The 20,872-nt window shown below is 39.7% G+C and overlaps 1 protein-coding gene across 6 annotated transcripts in view; it reads right to left on the bottom strand.

Moving 5' to 3' along the window:
- Window positions 1-20,872, bottom strand: part of cacna1bb (calcium channel, voltage-dependent, N type, alpha 1B subunit, b) — a 219,534-nt gene that overhangs the window by 33,860 nt on the left and 164,802 nt on the right. For all 6 annotated transcript variants that reach the window (XM_028602209.1, XM_028602212.1, XM_028602211.1 and 3 more), the window contains exons 31-38: window positions 16,670-16,830; window positions 16,293-16,430; window positions 12,703-12,904; window positions 11,981-12,145; window positions 10,807-10,917; window positions 9,180-9,263; window positions 1,644-1,760; window positions 723-788 (exon numbers count right to left, since the gene is read on the bottom strand). In XM_028602209.1, the coding sequence (XP_028458010.1) occupies window positions 723-788; window positions 1,644-1,760; window positions 9,180-9,263; window positions 10,807-10,917; window positions 11,981-12,145; window positions 12,703-12,904; window positions 16,293-16,430; window positions 16,670-16,830 (1,044 nt within the window). The remainder of the gene's footprint in view (window positions 1-722; window positions 789-1,643; window positions 1,761-9,179; window positions 9,264-10,806; window positions 10,918-11,980; window positions 12,146-12,702; window positions 12,905-16,292; window positions 16,431-16,669; window positions 16,831-20,872) is intronic.

Below are 20,872 nucleotides of genomic sequence, written 5' to 3'. Positions count from 1 at the left end.
ACATTATAATTGTTTCATGTTTTAATGCATTTTCTTTTTCAATAGGGATGGCAATTCCACAATAAAAGCTACTAGATTCTTTCTAGCAATAAAATGCACAACTAGTTTAACGAGGTGCACCTGAAGACACCATGAAGTCCTTTCGGAGCCTACGTTTTTTGTTAACGTAACTCACTCACGAGGAAGGGAAAATGTTGCCGCAGCAGCAGGATTTTCCAGCTCTGTTGTTTCTGCGTCATTGCTGACTACTTTTGAATTCTAAATCGAAAGCTCATTTTGATTGATTTTCGGGATTTATTTTGACAGGACAGCTGAAGACATGAAAGGGGAGAGAGAGGGGGAATGACATGCAGCAAAGGGCCTCAGGTCGGAGTTGAACCCGGGCCTGCTGCATCGAGGAGTAAACCTCTATATATGTGGGCACCCGCTCTGAGCTATCCGGGGCCTGCAACACCCCCAATTTATTATCATTCTTATTCTGGCTTGTTTGACCGCTGCTCAGGTCCCCAAACTCCATAAGCTACAACTGTACTTATAATATTAATAGAGGCGTACAGTTCTGAGAAAAGGTTTAATTAGCCAAAACAGGTAAAAACACCTGTGGAGGGGTACCATGGTTGTGTATGGACTCTGGATAAACAAGACATCCACACTTTTTAGGAGGCATCCATCGCTGACTCATTACTATCTGATCTCCTTTAGTCCAGCTGGTCATGACTCACCTGCATTCCAATGATGGCATAGATGAAGAACAGCATGGCAATGAGCAGGCAGACATATGGCAGAGCCTGAACACAAACACATAAATACAGGTTAAAGACACTCAGAGCACAAACTGATACATGTTACAACCTCTTGCTCTCATACACAAACACATATGGCCTCTCGTTTGATCTCTCCGTCTGTCTCTGCACACACACACACACACACACACACACACACACATTCACAAATCGGATTCTCCGCAGCAGACTAGCGCCCTTATAAGGTTTTACAGTCTTATTTAAGAACCCGAGCAGTCAACCTGACCTGCAGGGTCGATTCTTTTAACCAGCTATTTATATTGCTGTGAGGAGGAGGAGAACATTTGTTGTAATTAAATAGCAACCTTTTAACACTCTGCAACTACTGTCCATTTTCATTGGGCTTAAAAGCTCTCACCACTGACATTAAACCTGCTATAAATTCCCTCGGCTGCAGCCCGGCGCTCTGCATTTAACTCAACTTGTCCCAGGGGATTTAGAGAGCAAACCGGCAGTGGGCGAAAATCCGAGCTGCTGTCTGCTGAGAGCTATATACTGTAGTTTGATTTTAACAGAAGAAGTCTAAAGTGTGCTTCTGCCTGCTTTTGATCCCTCTTTTCCACTATTTGTATTTTGTGTGATATTCTTTTATTTACCTATAAATCAATCGAATTGACGAGCTTAACAATAAAATCTCTATTGAATAAATCCACATCTGCATTCTTATACACGTGTGTCTTTCCTGATTGAACTCCCTTTGTCTCTTTTTCAGTAAAAACTTTTTGTTTTGAAACTCGCTACATACTGTAAATCAAATTTACTTACATATTTTACATGCATGTCTAAAGGCACATACTGATGGTTTGCGTGTTTAGGGTACTACTGTGTGTGTTTAATCACCTTGAAGGACTGAACAAAGGTCCACAGCAGGATACGGATGGTGTAGCCCTGCCGCAGCAGCTTGATGAGACGAGCCGCTCTGAACAGCCTCAGGAAACTCAGGTTGATCATTTTGTCCTGGGAGAGAAAACAGAGACTCTGTGAGGTATTAAAATAAACCCAGGATAAAGGGATTTAAAGCCATACCTACTATGTCACTCTGGAGAAAAAAACAAAATGACACATACTTCTTTTTAACAAATTTATTCATTAGCAATAAAACACAACCTCAAGATAATACACTTAAGGGTTTGTATGGAGTTATATTCCTATCTTTATTCAAGAGCGCATTCTTTCAATTTGAGAGCATTTCTCACTGATATTACGTTCAGATTTTGTAATAATTTCTCTCAAAACCTTGCTCTCACACTCAAATGGTCATGCTCACGCTTGGATTTGCTCTGCTTGTGCTCAAACTTTGTGCTCGGACTCAGATATGTTGTTCTGTGGACAGATTTCCTGCTCTCAGCTTTGAACCTTCTCCTCGCACTCAGCCTGATTCTCGCTTGCAAATCTGCTGCTCTCGGATCTCTCCTGCGCGCTTGGATTTTTCTGTGTTACAACACTATCAAAATTCCACAACCAATAGAATGCCAGGTGTAGTGTTGACCAATGAAATGATCCCTGCCCAGTTGAGGGTGCGTTCGTTTTATGTGAGAACATCCGTTGCGGCCGGCTCCTCTGTAACCATGGGTCTGTAACCCAAGTTTATTTAACCCCGCCGTCCATCGCTTTATTATTAGTATATGTCAATAATGTGCACAGAATGGTCGACGGTCTTTCACCTGCACCCATCAGGAAACGGGAGAAAGCTTTGAAGTGGGACATATCAAGTTACGTAGCTACACAACTATGAGGGTGAGTAACATAAATTAAGCACATAGCATATGGCGCTAGCCATAGCTAGCCTAGCTTGATGTCCGTAAACAAATAGCTTTTCTTTATATCGGTAATTTAGCTAGCTAGATAGATTGAACGACCTACTGTATGACGGACAGTATGTGTGTATTTACAACTGGTATTTAATGATCCCACTTTGTAATTTGTCCTCGTTTGGTTAACCATGTTCCTGGGGATTTGGCTAATTTCAGACATGCTAACATACAGCCTAGCTTGATGTCCGTAAACAAATAGATTTTCTTCATAGTTTAGCTAGATTGAACAACATATGACCGACAGTATGTGTATTTTTCCTCGTTTGGTTAACCTTGTTCCTGGAGATTTTGCTAATTTAATGTTAGAGCCAATAGTAAAACCTAAACTATAATATAACTGAAAGAACACCAGAAACTGGATTGTTTGTGTTCGTTTTTGCATCACTGTTGTGTGTTGTTCATCAGAATTTAGTCTTCATTTCTTCATATAACATTAGTTTGAAAATGAGGGATTCATATCAGTCTGTATAAAACGTTGTAATGTTAAGTACAATGTTATCACTATAATAAAAACAGATCTAGAATAATTTGCTCCTTAAATAGCAGTTTTTTTTTATGAATACAAAGCAAACTGAACAGAAAAAACAAGCATTTTCTTTTCTTTTCTTCCAGTAGGAAATGAAGGGCTCGACCAATGCTGCATCATAGCAGCAGAGTCTTATCACCAGCCCATGAAAGCTAGAAGTCACCCTGCTGCTCCAGATCTACCTACTGTATGACTGGCTACAGACTACAACCATCTGCAACATCATCAACAGCTGCAATGTCTCTTGGGGTCATATGGGACTCGGTTGTTCTCCATACTGCATCGTACACTATATTATTTTTCGGTTTTGTTATATTAGTAGTCTACAGACAACACTAAGTATCATTACTTAATCACAGTATATATTATTCTGGTGTACACTGTTGATGTGACTCACTGCTATTGATTATACGTCACTTTAGCTTGCTATTACCTCATAACTTTGCCTTAATTGCTCTTGTTTAGTTAATTTATTTTCTACTAGTTATATATACCTCCTATTTAATTCAATTATTCTATAACTTGTGTTGCAATACCTGAAGTATCCCTCTTGTGAACACTAGGCTTATCTTATCTTTATTTTAGTTCATATCATAACCCTGCTCACAAATTCACCTGTACCTGGGTCATCAGTTTGCCAATATCAATGTTCCTGCTACAGCAAATCCTACAGGCAAAGTGTACTGTTTCACAGGAGTATGAACCATACGCTTTTTAGGTTTTGTGTCAAATATTGAGCAGTTGGTTATGAATTACTTATTGTTTTGACAAGGTAAATTAAAGCTGTTTAACCACCTGCAAGTGTCCACTCTGGTAAATTTAATTATACTGTTTTTAGATTTAGATTACAGAAAATGAAAAACCTATTTGCCTTGATAAGGGTTTTAATTTGTTGCAAGTATGAACATGGCTTTAATAATCTTATTGCTCTGAAAAACCACAATGATTTAAGAAATATCAGTGATACTTAACATTTATTAATTGATTGTTTATGTGTGCAGACATTACATGCACCTATTCATGTAAGCAGAGAACAAAATAGTTTGTTCTCTCTTTTATCACTTGGATTATGCAGGTGATGGTGCAGAAACGGGTGAAGTCCTTGTAGATCTCTGGCACTTTGAGGACAGACCCCATCCAGCAACTCTCCACTGTTGTCTTTGTATAGTGTGCTCCTATTTAAAACAAATTCATAGACATCAACACATAAGGTATTAGGTGTACATAGCTTTCTTTAACATCATTACTATCTTACCTTACCTTCTCTTCTCTGCTTTGGATTTGTGGACATCACAGTAATTGTCTCTCCTGGGCCTTGTTGTGCACCCTGTGAATTTAAGCAAGAAAGAAATGATAAGTGTATGTAACATGATTTTACAATTAAATTATTATCAGACTTGCCAACGTACTTGGTTTGTGCCACTAATGCCTGCCCTCTGCACACAGGTGAGTACAGGGGGTACCAATGGGATTTTGCGTTTGGAGTAATGTACTGACTGGAACAACACAGTAGTGTGGTTGTACAACACTGGTCCATGCACACGGTGCAGCTCAACAGGGGTAATTCAGCCCCACCTGGAAGAAGGGAAACTGAAACAAAATACTTTAGTAGTTTTTTTTCTGTTCAATTTGCTTTGTATTGATTTCATAAGGGTAAAAATAAATAACTGCTATTTTAAATAGTGTTTTATTATAGGAGTGGAATTGTACTTACAACTTTCTATACATACATACATACATACATACATACATATATATATATATATATATGAATGTTATTGTTAAAATAATGTTATAAGAATTTAGAACATCTGAAAAACATGCAACAGTGATGTAAAAACTGATACAAACAATCCAGTTTCTTTTGTTTTTCAGTTATATTACAGTTTAGGTTTTACAATTGCCTCTAACATGTCTGAAATTAGCCAAATCCCCAGGAACATGGTTAACCAAACGAGGAAAATTTACAAAGTGGGGTCATTAAATACCAGTTGTAAATACACACATACTGTCCGTCATATGTCGTTCAATCTAGCTAGATAAACTACTGATTTAAAGAAAAGCTATTTGTTTACAGACATCAAGCTAGGCTAGCGCCATATGCTATGTGCTTAATTTATGTTACTCACCCTCATAGTTGTGTAGCTACGTAACTTGATATGTCCCACTTCAAAGCTTTCTCCCGTTTCCTGATGGGTGCAGGTGAAAGACCGTCGACCATTCTGTGCACATTATTGACATATACTAATAATAAAGCGATGGACGGCGGGGTTAAATAAACTTGGGTTACAGACCCATGGTTACAGAGGAGCCGGCCGCAACGGATGTTCTCACATAAAAACGAACGCACCCTCAACGGGCAGGGATCATTTCATTGGTCAACACTACACCTGGCATTCTATTGGTTGTGGAATTTTGATAGTGTTGTAACACAGAAAAATCCAAGCGCGCAGGAGAGATCCGAGAGCAGCAGATTTGCAAGCGCGCAGAATCAGGCTGAGTGCGAGGAGAAGGTTCAAAGCTGAGAGCAGGAAATCTGTCCACAGAACAACATATCTGAGTCCGAGCACAAAGTTTGAGCACAAGCAGAGCAAATCCAAGCGTGAGCATGACCATTTGAGTGTTAGAGCAAGGTTTTGAGGGAAATTATTACAAAATCTGAACGTAATATCAGTGAGAAATGCTCTCAAATTGAAAGAATGCGCTCTTGAATAAAGATAAGAATATAACTCCATAGGTTTGCTGCTACAGCCCCACTTGGTCTGGTATGATCGGAGCTCATGGTGGCTAATGGTAGCGAACTTTATGTAGATATTGCTGTGGAAATGACATAATTGAGACTTGCCACCGTACAGCTAAAGTTACATAGGCTTCCTTTAAACTAATCTCATATCATTATTTGTTTCCTCACACGGTTTTATATGACATTTTACGAAAACGTTATGCACACATTTCTGTGAGTTATCGTACGAATGCAACATGTCAGCAACATGAGCGATCAGTGCGCCTGCAAACACCTGCAGTGCAGAACTTGTTTAGTCAACTCAACTACTTGGTTAGGTTTAGAAAAGATCGTGGTTTGGGTTATAATAAAGCTATAATAAAGCATTGCATAAGTTACAAAAACAAAAGTATATAAAATAAATCCGTTTTGTTTTCACACACACAGGTCATGAACTGTGTTCTCCTGGGTAAAAGTCCTGTGTTGTTTGACCCACACAGATTTTGTTGATCTTTATACAGTACTATGTCATCTGACTTCCGCCTTGAGGCAGCCATGCTGTCCTGGCTCGTGGGTTATGTGAGTTATACACGCAGTGTTTCCTCTATGTTGATTTGACCGTGGCGGCTCCACCCCGGCAACATTTCTGCCCCCCACTGTATCAGAAATAGGGCTGCATTGTTAGAGTGCATGTCGGAGAATAGCGCAGCCACTCGGCAGAAAAAGGGAGGAAGGAAAAAGAGACGCTGTTCGGATGATACGCCAGTTGAGATCATGTGTGTACGTCCTTGAGAACTGTTAATTGTATAACTTATGTTGTAAATTCATTTAATCCTGGTCTTGCAAATTTAAATTAAGTTAACTGGTGATTTTCGGACCTGGCCCCACTGCTAAAAAAAAGTCCTAAAGGAAACACTGACACGGATTAAATAGTGCATTACTTTTTGTAATAATAAGTAGGAACAGTGAATGAGAACAGCGTGCTTTATCTGCATAACGAATCAAAGTAGATTGAACAGAGAGATAATACAAAGGAACAAGATGGTAAAAACAGACTCAGATTTTCCCATCCGACTCTGACTCTTGCTTATACCAAGCAGCACAGACAACCAGAGCTGGATCCAAATCTGTGTTTTCATTCTCTTTCATTTAAAAGTTAAATTCAAGTTGAAGGGTTAAATACTAGCACTTGTTCTGCAAATATGTTCTAAGAATAGTGTTTAACAAGCACAAAAACACAGCAGGGTGGTGACATAATCAAGTTGCAATACAAACCAAACAATTTCAAGGATTTTGTAGATTCAAGTCATTGGGTGAAGTGTACTGATCTTGTCTTAGTACACAGTGCATAACGCTAAGGTAGCGGAGCTAGTTGATAGATTAAACTTTTGCCGTATCCGGTCGGCAAAACTTTGAACACATCTTCCTTTTTTAAGAATGATTTCTGTGCCGTTCTTTGTTTTTTTCTAAAAGAAAAGCTTAACTACAAGTCTTCCAGAAGACTGCTGTTCCCAGCAGCAGCAGCAGCCATAAGCCCGCCCACCGACTCTATACACGATGTGATTGGCCTGACCAGAGTTTGGTTTTTCCAGCTCGCAAGCCAACGGAGAGTGCCTAGACCCCCCTGGCTGCAAATTAAATTTGTTGCTGCTAGGGTGCATCTAGATTTCAAGGCTACAATGTTGATGTAAATCACAAAAACCTCATTGGCTTATTATAAGACTAAATGACATCTTAAAGCTATAGTGCGTAGCTTCTGTCTCCCCCATGAGGAATTCTAAGTAATGACAACAACACTGTCGGTGCATCCACATGATACAAGCCTTCCGTGATCGGGCTTCACCCCCAACCCCTCCTCCACACAGTTGCTACGTAGTCAAGGTGGACACGGAGGATTAAAAAAAAAACATGATGAACTCTTCAGAAGAAGTCATTATCTTTACTCAAATTTACACAAGAGTCGCTGGACGACACCAATTTCTGAACATAGCCATACTGAGAAATCCAGTGAGAGTTGTGTGGAGCTGATAGTCTTAATTAGCTTTGTAGCAACTCATTTGGCAATGGCTTGAATGGAACGGGTGTTCATTATTATAAAAGAGTTACGCACTAAAGCTTTAAAGTAAAAAATGTTTGCCGTGTACATTTCAAACGTCAGATCTTATGTAACTGTTCTAGATGACTATGTTGTAAAGGCACACATTTCTAACAGTTTAATAGGTGTTTTTTTTTTTATATCGTGTCACATTTAGGACTCAGAAGGTAGGCAATTTAAACTAAGACTGTGGGAGAGAACAACACTCACTGACGAGGGAATTGACAATATCAGCGGCCAACAAGAAAAGCCACTTACCGTCTAGAGGTGTCAGATGTGACAGAGGGGGCAGAGTGAGGGCACAGGTGCCAGGAGAGACACAGCAGAATATGGAAACAGCAAAAGAGAAGAAAAAAAAACGGAGAAGGAAAGCGAGAGAGAAGAGACAGAAAAGAAGACTAATGATCACATGAAAAGAAAGTCACACAAAGAAAGAGACCGACTTTGCCACACAGAAAGCAACAGCACTCTGTCTCAGCCCTCATCTCACAATCAATTACTTTTGTCAATTTTTACAGAGACAACAAAATGCTGCAAACTGTAACAGCAGTATTGTTCCTCCTGTTTCCCTGCGGCTTGCTTTGTTTCATGTATTGATTTTCATGATTTCATATTGTTTGGCTCACAGTTTTCTTGGCTGAGCTTTGGATTCAAGGACTGAGACTGTAAGAGCTTAGCAAAGCATGACTTCTACATTCAGGATTTAATAGCTGAAGTGGTTGGAAAAAAAACAGTAAAAAAGACCCGTCTTCGATAAACAAAATGACATGTAAATTAGTGCTGAAACAATTAGCCAATTCATTGTTTGTAACAATTTCGATAATAGGTCAATGGTTGCTTTTCTCGGTTTTTACAACATTGTGAATTGAAAATCTTTGGGTTTTAAAATGTTGATAAAAATACAAAAATAATATTATGACATAAGACATCACCTTGGGCTTTCACAACTTGTGATGGGCATTTTTCACTATTTTATAGACAATAATTCATCAATCTATCCAAACACATATGTAGAAAAACGGATAACAAAAATAGCCATTACTTGCAAATCTAATGTAAATGATATTCTGTATATGAGTAAACTAATGGACCGAATCTACTTGCTGTTGCTGCAGCAGCTGTGGGCATGCACTGAATCCTGATACTCATGTACAAAGTGCCTTATAAGAGACTGGTGTAATGGCACTCAAGCGGAGCCCATGCTCGCTGCAGCTCTTACCTTAATCTCTGTGACCAAGATGTCTGTGATGCTTCCCAGCACAGTCACAAAGTCAAACACATTCCAGGCTGCTTTCAGGTAGTTCTAAAAGACAAAGAGCATAAAGCGATCAGGCTGGACTGAGAGAGTTCATTCAAAATATGGTACAATTCTGGGTGTTGTGATTATTTTCTGTGTTTTTCATACTCTATATGATGAAACAGAGTGGGAAAACTTTTCAAACTAGGGCTGCGACTATTGTTTTGCTGTGATTTTTGATAAATAAAATTAATGTTGTGAACAATGCCCCCTTGGGACATCTTCAAAAGTCCTGTTTTGTCCAAACAACAGTCCAAAATCAGATATTCAGAAGATAACTGAAGATATTGAGTTTACAATGATATAAATAATTTTGGCCTTAAAAAATGACCTCAATAAATAATTGATAATCAAAATAGTTGATTGATAGTTAATTCTCTCTCTCTGTTTTGCCCAATCAATCTATCAATTACCTGACTAATTGTGTATTTTTGAACCTTCCTAACCCATTTATATTTTAATAGACATTTTCATACTCTAAACAGGTCCCCAGGCTTTATTTAAAATCACCATATTTCAGTTTTTATATTTATTAGATTCAATTAGAAAGCCAATAAAATGAATATTTGGTCTCCATGAAAATAAGTTAACACAACCTATGCAGGAACTTTAGGAACATGACATATTTGTACGAATTTGAATGCATAGTTACAGTCTGGGTATTTGGTTAGACTTACAGATATGTGCATATGCAAAAAGTTGCAGGGGTGTGAAATTTCTTTTCAAAATATATAAAACACACACACACACAAACACACACACACACACACACACACACACACACACACACCCCCCCACCCCACCCACCCCTGCATAAACTAACTGCTGAGCTGCTGCCTGGTTGGCCTCAGACTGGTCAATCATCCAGCCCCTGAGGGTAGAGGCTGCTGCCAGGCCCTGCAGCTGCAGTCTGAAGAGATGCAGCAGCAGAGTGTTAATACCAGCAGATGCGAGCTCATCCGTCTGGGCTTAACAGCTAAATAGGTGGAGGGAAGTGGTGTGTGAGAAAAGCCATTTAATAAATGGGCCTGGTAAATGGAACGAAGAGATAAAACGCCTCGCTGCGGGCCAGACGGCCCCATGTTGGGAAAAGATTTATTCTTTTTGCGCACCCCTGCTACCAATCATCCCTTCTTTTTCTTACCAGTTCACCCTCCTCATTCCCGGAATTTGAGATCTCACACCTTTTACTTTGACTGTTTTGTTATCCTCTGCTATACATTTTACTGTATGTACTTTTGCCCAAACAAAAATCACACCCTTCAAACATCCAAGTGTAACAAATGAAAGTGTAAAAATGTCTCCAATGCGTAATTAGAAATACCCGGTTAGTCTCTAAATACTAAGCATTCACAAGGACAACATTTAATTAACTGAGCACTAAAAGCACAGTAAGAGCTGCTTGATGCAGAAGTCACCCTCAGTCTCATTCTTCTGGCTGATTTGCATATCCAAAGAGAGATTAGCCCTCATGTGTGTAAACAGAAACACAATACAACAGTGAATAATTGAAGAGTGCTTGATGAGTACACGCAGCATATGGTCTCACCAGTGGACCGAAGGCAATAATCTTGAGGATGCACTCCAGTGTGAAGAGGGCTGTGAAGACGATGTTTAAGTATTTCAGCATGGACTCGTACAGGTCTGGCGCTCCGTAGAACTGTGGACAGAAGTCAAAGTGCAAGATCCCCAGTCTCTGCTAAATATATAGTCTGTGACAAAAACTCTGTGACTGATGACACATTTTCTTCTTTTTAAAGTTTTCTAGTTGTGGCCGTTGTTAACCCTTCATCCAGCAACATAATACTAACTTCACAATCCTGGACGATAAATATAGAAAAAGTTTTATATCTATGCCTGTGACTGAAATGTTATAGAATCCTTACATTTCAGTCACTTAGGAATTAATAAAAAGTGTTAAAAAAAAGAAACTGGAAAATGGATCGCCGAATCCAAAGTTACACAGCGCACTGGACATATTTGTATTTACACAGGCCTATATTAGTTTTGTTGAAAGTCACTACAGATATGACCACATTATTTTGTGTGAAACTTTTAATATTGTGTGAAGCTGTGTGCGTTTCTATATGCGGCTGGCTGTGTGTGGTGTATTTGGCCTTTCGCATGACTCTACTGCAAATATGAGCTACTGCAAGAGAGCTGCGGCGGTTGTTGTGCGAAATAGAATCCTGCCGGCGCCACGGCTTCCTTTGACAAAATGTGCCTGAGGGACTGAAATGCTACTCAAATTTGAAGTGTGAGAAACAAATGTGGGTACAATTGGACAAGCACCGGGCGAACAGACCTCCTCCTTTCTGGCACCAGCCTGCATTAATACCCAAACTGGCTGTTCCATTGCCTCAGAGATTTTCTCTTCGGAGTAGATGAATAAAGAAATTGCCAAGACACAAGCACTTCTCTCCGATAGCAGCAAGCACAGTTTGGCAGAAGTGTCGCTGTGGTGCAATAGTGGCGCCGTTTGATATTTCATTGTTGACCATGTCCCAAGGCCAGACCAACATTGCTTTTGTAATTACATCTCTGCCTTAAGAGCTAAATTATTAAATGGTACAGATTCATGGGAACTGCCTCTGCTTCTGCAATCCTCTTAAATTATACAACAGTTTGCTGCATCATATTGGGAACTGAAGTATCACTTTTCTGGCTGAGAGGGATTTGAGAGGAATTGGCGCTTTGAATCGCTAGCAGGAGGAATCACTGACCTTCATCATCAGCACAACTGTATTGAGGGCGATTAAAGTCATGATGGCGTACTCGAACGGCGACGACACCACAAACTTCCACATCTTGTACTGGAAGGATTGCTTGTTCTCGGGCATGTATCTTGTCAGCGGCTTGGCATTGATGGCAAAGTCAATACACGCCCGCTGTTTGATGATAAGACAAAACAAAAACAAACTGTGTATGAATCCTAGAAGAAGAATCCATAGAAGGGAAAAGTGCTGAAAAAATCTAATTTAAAAACATGAAAGACAGCTGGCACGCCACAGGAGGATTTTCTAAGTGTTTCTTAATATAAAAAGATGAGAATACAAATTGAGGCTCACTGATACATTTAAGAAAAAACACAGCATGGCTTTAACAAACTCTGTGTGAAGTGGAGATGAAGAGAGTGGAGAAGATAAACCCCACTGGTTTATCTTCTTCTTCTCCCTTTCTAACTTAGTGCTTTGTTCTGTTTGAGGGAATTGTAAGCCATGTTAGATACAATGTGCCTGGAAGTGATGTTCAGAAGTGGATAAGCATGTGCTCTGATTTCTAATGAAGAAAACATTTGTGATGCAAGAGACAAACATGTTCAGAAACTAGTGCTTCTTCAGAAATAATGAGCTTGTGTTCTTCTTTCATTTAGGGGAGAGGGGAGTAATTGTTTTCCCGGGAGAAAAACAACAACATAATGCATCACTTTCCACCACTCTCACACCTCATTCTTCTCCAGGCTGCACTCTGACATGGCCTTGTCTCCCTGCTCCTGGAAGGTGATGATGATCAAAGCCACAAATATGTTGACAAAGAAGAAGGGGAACACCACGAAGTAGACCACGTAAAAGATAGATGTCTCCATGCGAAAGCCTGGGCTGGGGCCCTCGTCCTCATAAGTGGCGTCCACAGAGTGCTTCAGGACCCTGGAAAGAAGGAAAAGATGAATTGACAAGAGATTCAAAGAGCCATGTAGAACTCACAGCAGGCTATAAAGCTCGGAGTAATGGCTTGTAAAATATCTAATTCAGGCCCTCAACCTTGTCAGAATATTTCAACGAATTTCCGTAGATTTTTCAAAGTAGGACTGAAAGGATTATTTTCATTACAGATCACAAGGTGACATTTTCAAATTTCAATCCAAAACATAAGAAAAATATTAAGTTTACTACAAGAAAAGCCTTAAATTCTCACATTTGAGAACTTGGAACCATCGAATGTTGGGCATTTTTGCCTGAGAAATTACTCAAACGATGAATAGATTATCAGCTTAGTTTTTTTCAATCGACTACACAATAAATCATTGCAGATCTATTTCCGAGTGATCCAGGCTCTCCTAATCTGAGTTTTAGAGCTTTAAAATATGCCAAATCCCAGAGATGACTTCTACCTGAAGAGAACCAGCAAATCAGCTCTTGACCAACTGCCACTTTGTTTGAAAGCCATGATGTCTCTCTCTCTCATGGGTGAGCCAAATTATCTGGGCAGGCAAAGCAGAGAAAGGGGAGGTAACCTTGCTCCTTATGACCTCATAAGGCCATGACCTGAGCTTTCATTTTCTCAAAGGCAGAGCAGGATACCCAGGGCTCGGTTTACACCTATCACCATTTCTAGCCACTGGGGGACCATAGGCAGGCTGGGGGAACGCATATTAATGTTAAAAAACCTCATAAAGTGACATTTTCATGCCATGGGACCTTTAAGTCTTTACCAAGAATAAAGGACGGTCATACTCAAAGAACTGCATTGAGATCACAATCACTATCGGGATGATTGAAATGAATGACTAGTACTCGTGCAGGTTACTGTACGAAGTGTGTGCATATGCCCATGCTCGTCTAGTGGGAGGGGCTTAAGACAGAGAGGGGTGAGCTGCAGAAGGAGGGCTATATTGTCTATATACAGGGTTCGATTTGCCGGGGGGATGCGTGGGATTTTCCATTTCTGGTCTACGTAAACAGTCTGTAGTGCGATAGAACAATAAAATCCGAGCAGCATTTGCTGGTGGTATTTAGCCACCACAAAGCTCCGGGATGCTGGCTACCAGTGGCAGTTGTTTGTGAGCCGGGTCCAGGCACCGCCAGATGACAGTCCTTTCAGGGGCCATGTAGTGGAGTTTAGCCAGAAAAAGTTAGCGCCATGCAGCGATGATAGTTAACGTTTGGCACCAAAACGACTAGTTAAGATCATGAAAAAGATCGTGGTTTGGATTAAGACATTCCCGAGGAACGAACGAACGACCTGGGTAAAAGGGTTTTGTTTTCGCTGCGAAGTGAACTCCGCTCTCCAGCTTGAAAGCGCTGTGTTTTCCATTGAATATTGAAGTGCATATTTAAGTGTTTGGCATGCCTGGCCGAGTGGCACATTTCCATGGTATTGCAAGGGGGATTTAATTCTGGCAAGTTTTGTTTTGTTGTGCATGATCAAAAAACATCCCCCCTCTGTTTTTTTCACAAATTGCACTCTTGCTATATATATATATATATCTGACCATATATATATATATATATATATATATATGGTCAGAGGTGTATAAAGTACTAGAGAAGTGCTCTATCAAAAAACTGAAATGAGTAGAAGTTGAAGTGCTCTTTAAGCACCACACTTAAGTAGAAGTACTAAAGTATTCAACATTTTTTGTACTTAAGTATTGCAAGTAGTTTATTTTAAAATGTACTACTCAAGTACTAAAAGTACAAGTATTGTGTTATGTAGTTATTAAAGAAAGCAGTCAAATTTTGGATATCATATTGTTGGAGTTCAACTTTTTACTTGGTATTAAAGCAGTCACAAGCTGTACATTGCTGGATATGAAGGAAGTTTCTGAAAAAAAAACCAAAAGGTACATTAATGTCACAGCTGTTATAACTACTATTATCTGATATAACAGTGGGTTATTAATCACTTATTAACAAATACTGAAATAATGATGTGATGTAGTGGAAAGTTGGCAAGCTAGCAAAATACAGATAAACTAGCAGCTTCACATGACAGGGTCAAACGGTTAACATTCAGGACTCACTGCAGACTCAGACAACTCAGGAATAGATTAGTCTGCTGCAACAATAGCTAAATAGAAAGAGCACAAACTTACATCGTCTCTGACTTCTGAATGGGCGACCGTAATGAAAGAAACACGACGCGATCTCGGGGCTTTATTACGTAATTAGCGTACGTAACTAACGTACACACACTGTAACCTACACAGTCTCCGTAGCGTGAGGAATTCACAACAGTAACGAGTAACTATGCAGCACATAAAAAATGTATCGGTGTAATAGTATTAAACTCATCGAAAATATGTACTCAAGTAAAAGTGGAAGCAGGAGAAAAAAATAATACTCCAGTAGAGTACAGATACAGCCTTTTAGTACTTAAGTAGAGTAGTGAAGTAGTTCTACTTCGTTACTATACAGCTCTGTTTATGGTGTTTTTTTTACCCCTAGCTGCACACTTGAAAACAGAGTGACATTAGAAGGACTCTATAATCATAAATTCTCAGTCGGTGTTTTAGGAGCTGGTATCAATCGTGTCCAGTCACATCAACTCCACTCAGCCCCACAAACAGGTCATTTTGTTCACGTTTCTCTTATTGAGTATCTATGTATCTGTCCAATTTTAGGTGTAGCTTTCTTTTAGTTGACTTATCAACATGTTACCTCTTTTTTTAGCATGCTTTAATTAAAGAAAAGTAACAGAGTTGTAACTTTTGAAATATCCTATGTAGTTCTTATGTATCCCAAATCATGTCGTGCTGTCACTACTTGTTTAGGAGTGTGGGATTTTAGAACATCATGACAAGCTTAGTCAGTTTAACAATTTAGTTTGCATTGTCAGGTAAATATAATGAATGAAATAAGCAAACAGGCATCAACAGTCCTTGAAGGAGATGATGATGATGATGATTATGAATAATTCTGCCCGTGGTACTTTAGCTCAGGCATGGAATGGCAGACTGAGGACATCTATGCAATAAGCCTTGATTGCAGCTTTAGAGAAAGCACAGTAATTAAGCCTGGGAGAAATCAGTTGGGTTTAATCTGCGCTGTACCACCGGCCTCCAGGTGCGCTCAGTGCCTTTCACTGCAAGTTACTGAAGGAAATTATTACATTTAAAAAAGAATAATGTACTGTCGCCATCTTTGCTTTTTAAACCAATGTATTCCCTCCATCTATGAATCTATATCTATGTATCTATACATCGGTTTTTATCATTTTTATATTCAGCTTAGTAAACCACTGTTTAAGATGACTTAAAGTTGCTTGTGTGAGGTGCAACACAAATAAAGTGATATGGAGGTTGTTCTAACTTACAGTGGCCATCCCTCCCCGGTGGACACAGTGAAGAGCGTAAGGAAGGCCCAGAGAACGTTATCGTAGTGAAACTCGTACTTCCTCCACTCTCTGGGCTGAGCTGCTACGTCATCCCTGTCGTAGTCCAGAAACTGACCCCTGAGAGAGAGACGGCAGGAGAGACGCAATCACGGGAGAAGAGATGTAATCAAAAGAGGGGAAAGAGACTAAACTACATCATCAAAAAAGAAGACAGAGTATTTGGGTATAAAAGCATATGTTAGAAAATGGCAAACTCCATGGCTGAATGTAGAGGAGTCTAAATAAGTCAGTTACCTAATAAAATATGGTTTCATTCAGAAGACATTCAGGCATGGAGAGAAGTTTGGGTTATGTACCTGCAGTCTTTCTCCAGACCCTTGGACTCGTCGGTGCAGTAGAAGAATTTACCCTTGAAGAGCTGCACGGCGATAACAGCGAAGATGAACATGAAGAGCATGTAGACGATGAGGATGTTAAGAACGTTCTTCAGAGAGTTCACAACGCAGTCGAACACCGCCTGAAACACACACACACACACACACACACAATAAATGTAAGGTGCTGCATTGATCTTCATTCTCTCCACTCTTAGGAAGCGTAAACATAACTAGTGCTCAACGCTAACTTTTTTCCAAAGGAGCTCTAAGTAGAAAATTTTTTTAATTTTAGGGGCACAATGAAAATGTATCAAATAATGTGTTTTTCTTTCATAAAAGGAATACAAGGAGACATTTACAAGCAAAGGGATTTCATTTATTTGAATAGAACAAGTATCCTGAACTAGGTTTTTGATTATTCTGCTTTAAACTCATAATGTATACTTTAAACTGTACAAGGTTCAAGGTTGATTTATTGTCATTGTACAACAAATGCCCCACTAAATCCAGACAGACCTGTGGATAGGACAGGGTCCCTGCAGATACAGACACCACCACACACTTCTAGTAAGTCATAAGTGATGATTGATAAGGGATTAACAGTGTATTACAAACCCCAATTCCAATGAAGTTGGAAGTTAGTTCCATGGCATGGGTAACTTGCACATCTGTGAAGGCACCATTAATGCTGAAAGGTACATACAGGTTTTGGAGCAACATATGCTGCCATCCAAGCAAAGTCTTTTTCAGGGACGTCTCTGCTAATTTCAGCAAGAAAATGCTAAGCCACATTCTGCACGTGGTACAACAGTGTGGCTTCGTAGTAAAAGAGTGTGGGTACTAGACTGGCCACTAGACTAGACATTGAAAATGTGGGGCGCATTATGAAGCGCAAAATACGACAACAGAGACCCAGGACTGTTGAGTAACTGAAGTCGTACATCGAATGTCAAATTATTTTATACAAGTACAAAGGTGTTCTGAACATTGTTTATCAAAGTTAGCAGAGTAAGTTAACTGGGGTTGAAATAAATGGGTATAACTAAGCTAGATGTCTAAAAGCTCACCCAAATTCAGCTCAGTTTTAACCCAGATGTCTGGACGCCTCATGTCCTGCAAACTACCAAATCAACGCTTATGGAGTACAAAAACACACCTTTGCATGAAGTCTGTCTCTGTGTCTCCTGGCTGTCACTCTCTCTCTCCAGCTACTTTATTCTGTCAGCTTGTACTGTGAGCTCTCTGTGAGATGGAGTGCCTTGTCTATCTATCCTGACATGTATGCAATCTAACCAATGAATATTCTGCTGCATGACTGACTGCCGTCGATGTTTTTGTCTCCAGAGAGAGGATGGAGCATACAGTATATCTCCCCTCCTCTACCAGCCTGTCCGTCAAACCGCTCTGGCCAAGTATCCAGGAAGAGTTGTGGATGAGCGTCTGTCTGCCAGCTCAGATCTGCCTCAATCATTTCACTCCTATTACTCGAATCAGAGCTTTCATCTTTTATCAGATTCATTACTTTTGGATGGTCAGCTGCCTTTAAGCACCAGAGGGAAGCTGTCGTTTCTTCATTAGAGGAAACAGTTGAGGGTCTTGCCTTGATTAGGGTCACAATCCAATAATACAGATTCTTCACTCTACACACGATACAGGAGATTCTTTATCACAAAGCCACTACGTCGAATTTCAAAATGTCGAACCTTAGCACGCCCAGTAGTTGTATCAAAAAGGATTTTCACTGGGATTGTTTCATTTATATATGATCCAAAAATGATGCAACCAGAATAATTTCAGAAATGACATACAAAGTTGCATTAATGAATGTGAAAGTTTCTTTGCCAAACTTAGCTCACTATAAATGCATTCAGATATTGAAAATGTGTAATACTTTGAGTTCTGTAAATCCACTGAATGAGAATACGAGGACCATAGGTTTCTTTGCCTTTTCACATTAAAGTGTAACTTTCACCAAAATGCATCCTACGGTCTTTTTGTGAATATACCCGAGTCAAACTTTAGTTTACAAGCATATTTAGGACGGAAACGCCACTTTTAAGATTTACAGTATTCTCGTTTTTCGGTCAAATGGCCTTTTGAATCGGAGTGCTAGGGGCACATCTATGATGGCATCAAAATCGATATTTTTAAAACACTAAGAAGGCTCGACACAACATGAAACTTTGCTCCAAGTATCACCAGGGGCTCTACACATGAACTCCAGCACTGAGAACATTGTTTGTGTTCACAGAGTTTACTAAAAAGAAAGGTTTTGAACAACTCACTTTAGCGGTTGTTGTTTATGCTATCTGCCATCTTCTTGAATGAACGGACTCCATAGGAGGAAATGTCATTCTTTTTCAACTACGAGGTCAACACTAACGACAAAACAACTAATTATCCGTGCATTTATATGGAACTAAGCTTTAGGAGCTTTCCATCTTTACTCTCCTCCCTGTTACGTTGCATTCGGAGATCGGCTCTTTTTGACTGGCAAGAAGATGGCGGATAGCTAGGGTGACCAGACGTCCCAGTTTGACCGGGACAGTCCCAATTTTGAGTTGTGTGTCCCGAATCCCGACAAAAGCCTGTTGGGATGCTAAAATGTCCCGGTTTACACCAACCACTATGAAATCATCCCAGTTGTCGGCAATTACATAGCCGAAGTGGTCTTATTATAGCACGATCATTAACTAACCCATGTAGAAAGACTAATAAAGCGTCCAGCGTATGATTTTAACAATGTGTGTGTGTGTGTGTGTGTGTGTGTGTGTGTCAGTCAATCGTAGCGGTCTGCGTCTGCATAATCTGTTGGCTGGACGTTTGTTATTCGATTTTAATTTCCCCTTCGTTCGAGATCGACAACGCAATTCAGGTCAATGACGTGATCAGGGTCAGGGAAAGTTGACATTATTACAGAGTATCAACTACAATTATTATTGCTAGAGATTTGTATCCGACATAAAGCTTCATAGCACTTCATCATCTGTTCTGTCGCTAGGTTCTGTGTGAGGGACCATCGACAAATTACCGTTTTGGTAGATCGGCAAGGACAGTAGGGATGCAAAACGTTTCTTGAAAAAAATATTCACTAATAATTTGTTTTCATGACTATTGCATTACTTCCCAATACGTACAGTTCAGTTATTATTTCTGGAAACTATGAAATAAAAATCTCTTTCTCTCATTCTGATGGCTGTAGTAGGCTACTTCCCAATCACTCACTGCTACTTACTACAGGTCAAGGTTTCCTGAAAAGACCATTTATATGGAAGCAGGACTCAATTTTCTTTGAAAGACATATTCACCAAAATTCAATAAAAGGGCCTTTTCTCATTCTGATTGCTGTAGTACTTCCCAATCACTCACTGTTAGTTACTACAGGTCACGGTTTCCTGAAAAGACCATTTATATGAAAGCAGGATTCAATTTTCTCTGAAAAATATGACCTGGGCTGGCACATGTTCACGCTAAAAAGCGTGTGCATGCACGAGCACTACGGTCACGCACAAAGTGTCCCGGTTTTAGTACCGGGAAATCTGGTCACCCTACGGATAGCATAAACAACAACTGCTAAAGTGAGTTGTTCAAAACCTTTCTTTTTAGTAAACTCTGTGAACACAAACAATGTTCTCAGTGCTGGAGTTCATGTGTAGAGCCCCTGGTGATACTTGGAGTAAAGTTTCATGTTGTGTCGAGCCTTCTTAGCGTTTTATAAATAGCAATTTTGATGCTATCATAGATGTGCCCCTAGCACTCCCATTCAAAAGGCCATTTGACTAAAAAACGAGAATACGGTAAATCGTAAAAGTGTCTTTTCCGTCCTAATTATGCTTTTAAACAAAAGTTTGACTCGGGTATATTCACAAAAAGACCCTAGGTTGCATTTTGGTGAGAGTTACGCTTTAAGTCAGAAATGTCCTCACATTTAATGTTTCTCTTTTGAGCAGAGTTTAAGTAGTGCAGTAAGTAATTTTGAACATGAACACAAACGGAACCTACTTTATGCAAAGAAAAAAGATAAAAGAAATTAAAAACTTAATGGCAAACACAAAACACTACATCAAAGATGAATCATTCCTAAAAGCCGCAAATTAAGTTAGCAATTTTGCACTTCCGGTTCCCTCGTCTTGAAGTCAATGGGTTTTTGGTTAGAAGCCCCAAATAAGGTTTGTGTTTAAC

This window comes from Perca flavescens, chromosome 16 (assembly GCF_004354835.1).
Source record: "Perca flavescens isolate YP-PL-M2 chromosome 16, PFLA_1.0, whole genome shotgun sequence".
Classification (NCBI taxonomy): Eukaryota; Metazoa; Chordata; class Actinopteri; order Perciformes; family Percidae; genus Perca; species Perca flavescens.
Note: the sequence above shows the minus strand (reverse complement) of the source record. Positions and strands in the feature narration are given on the sequence as shown.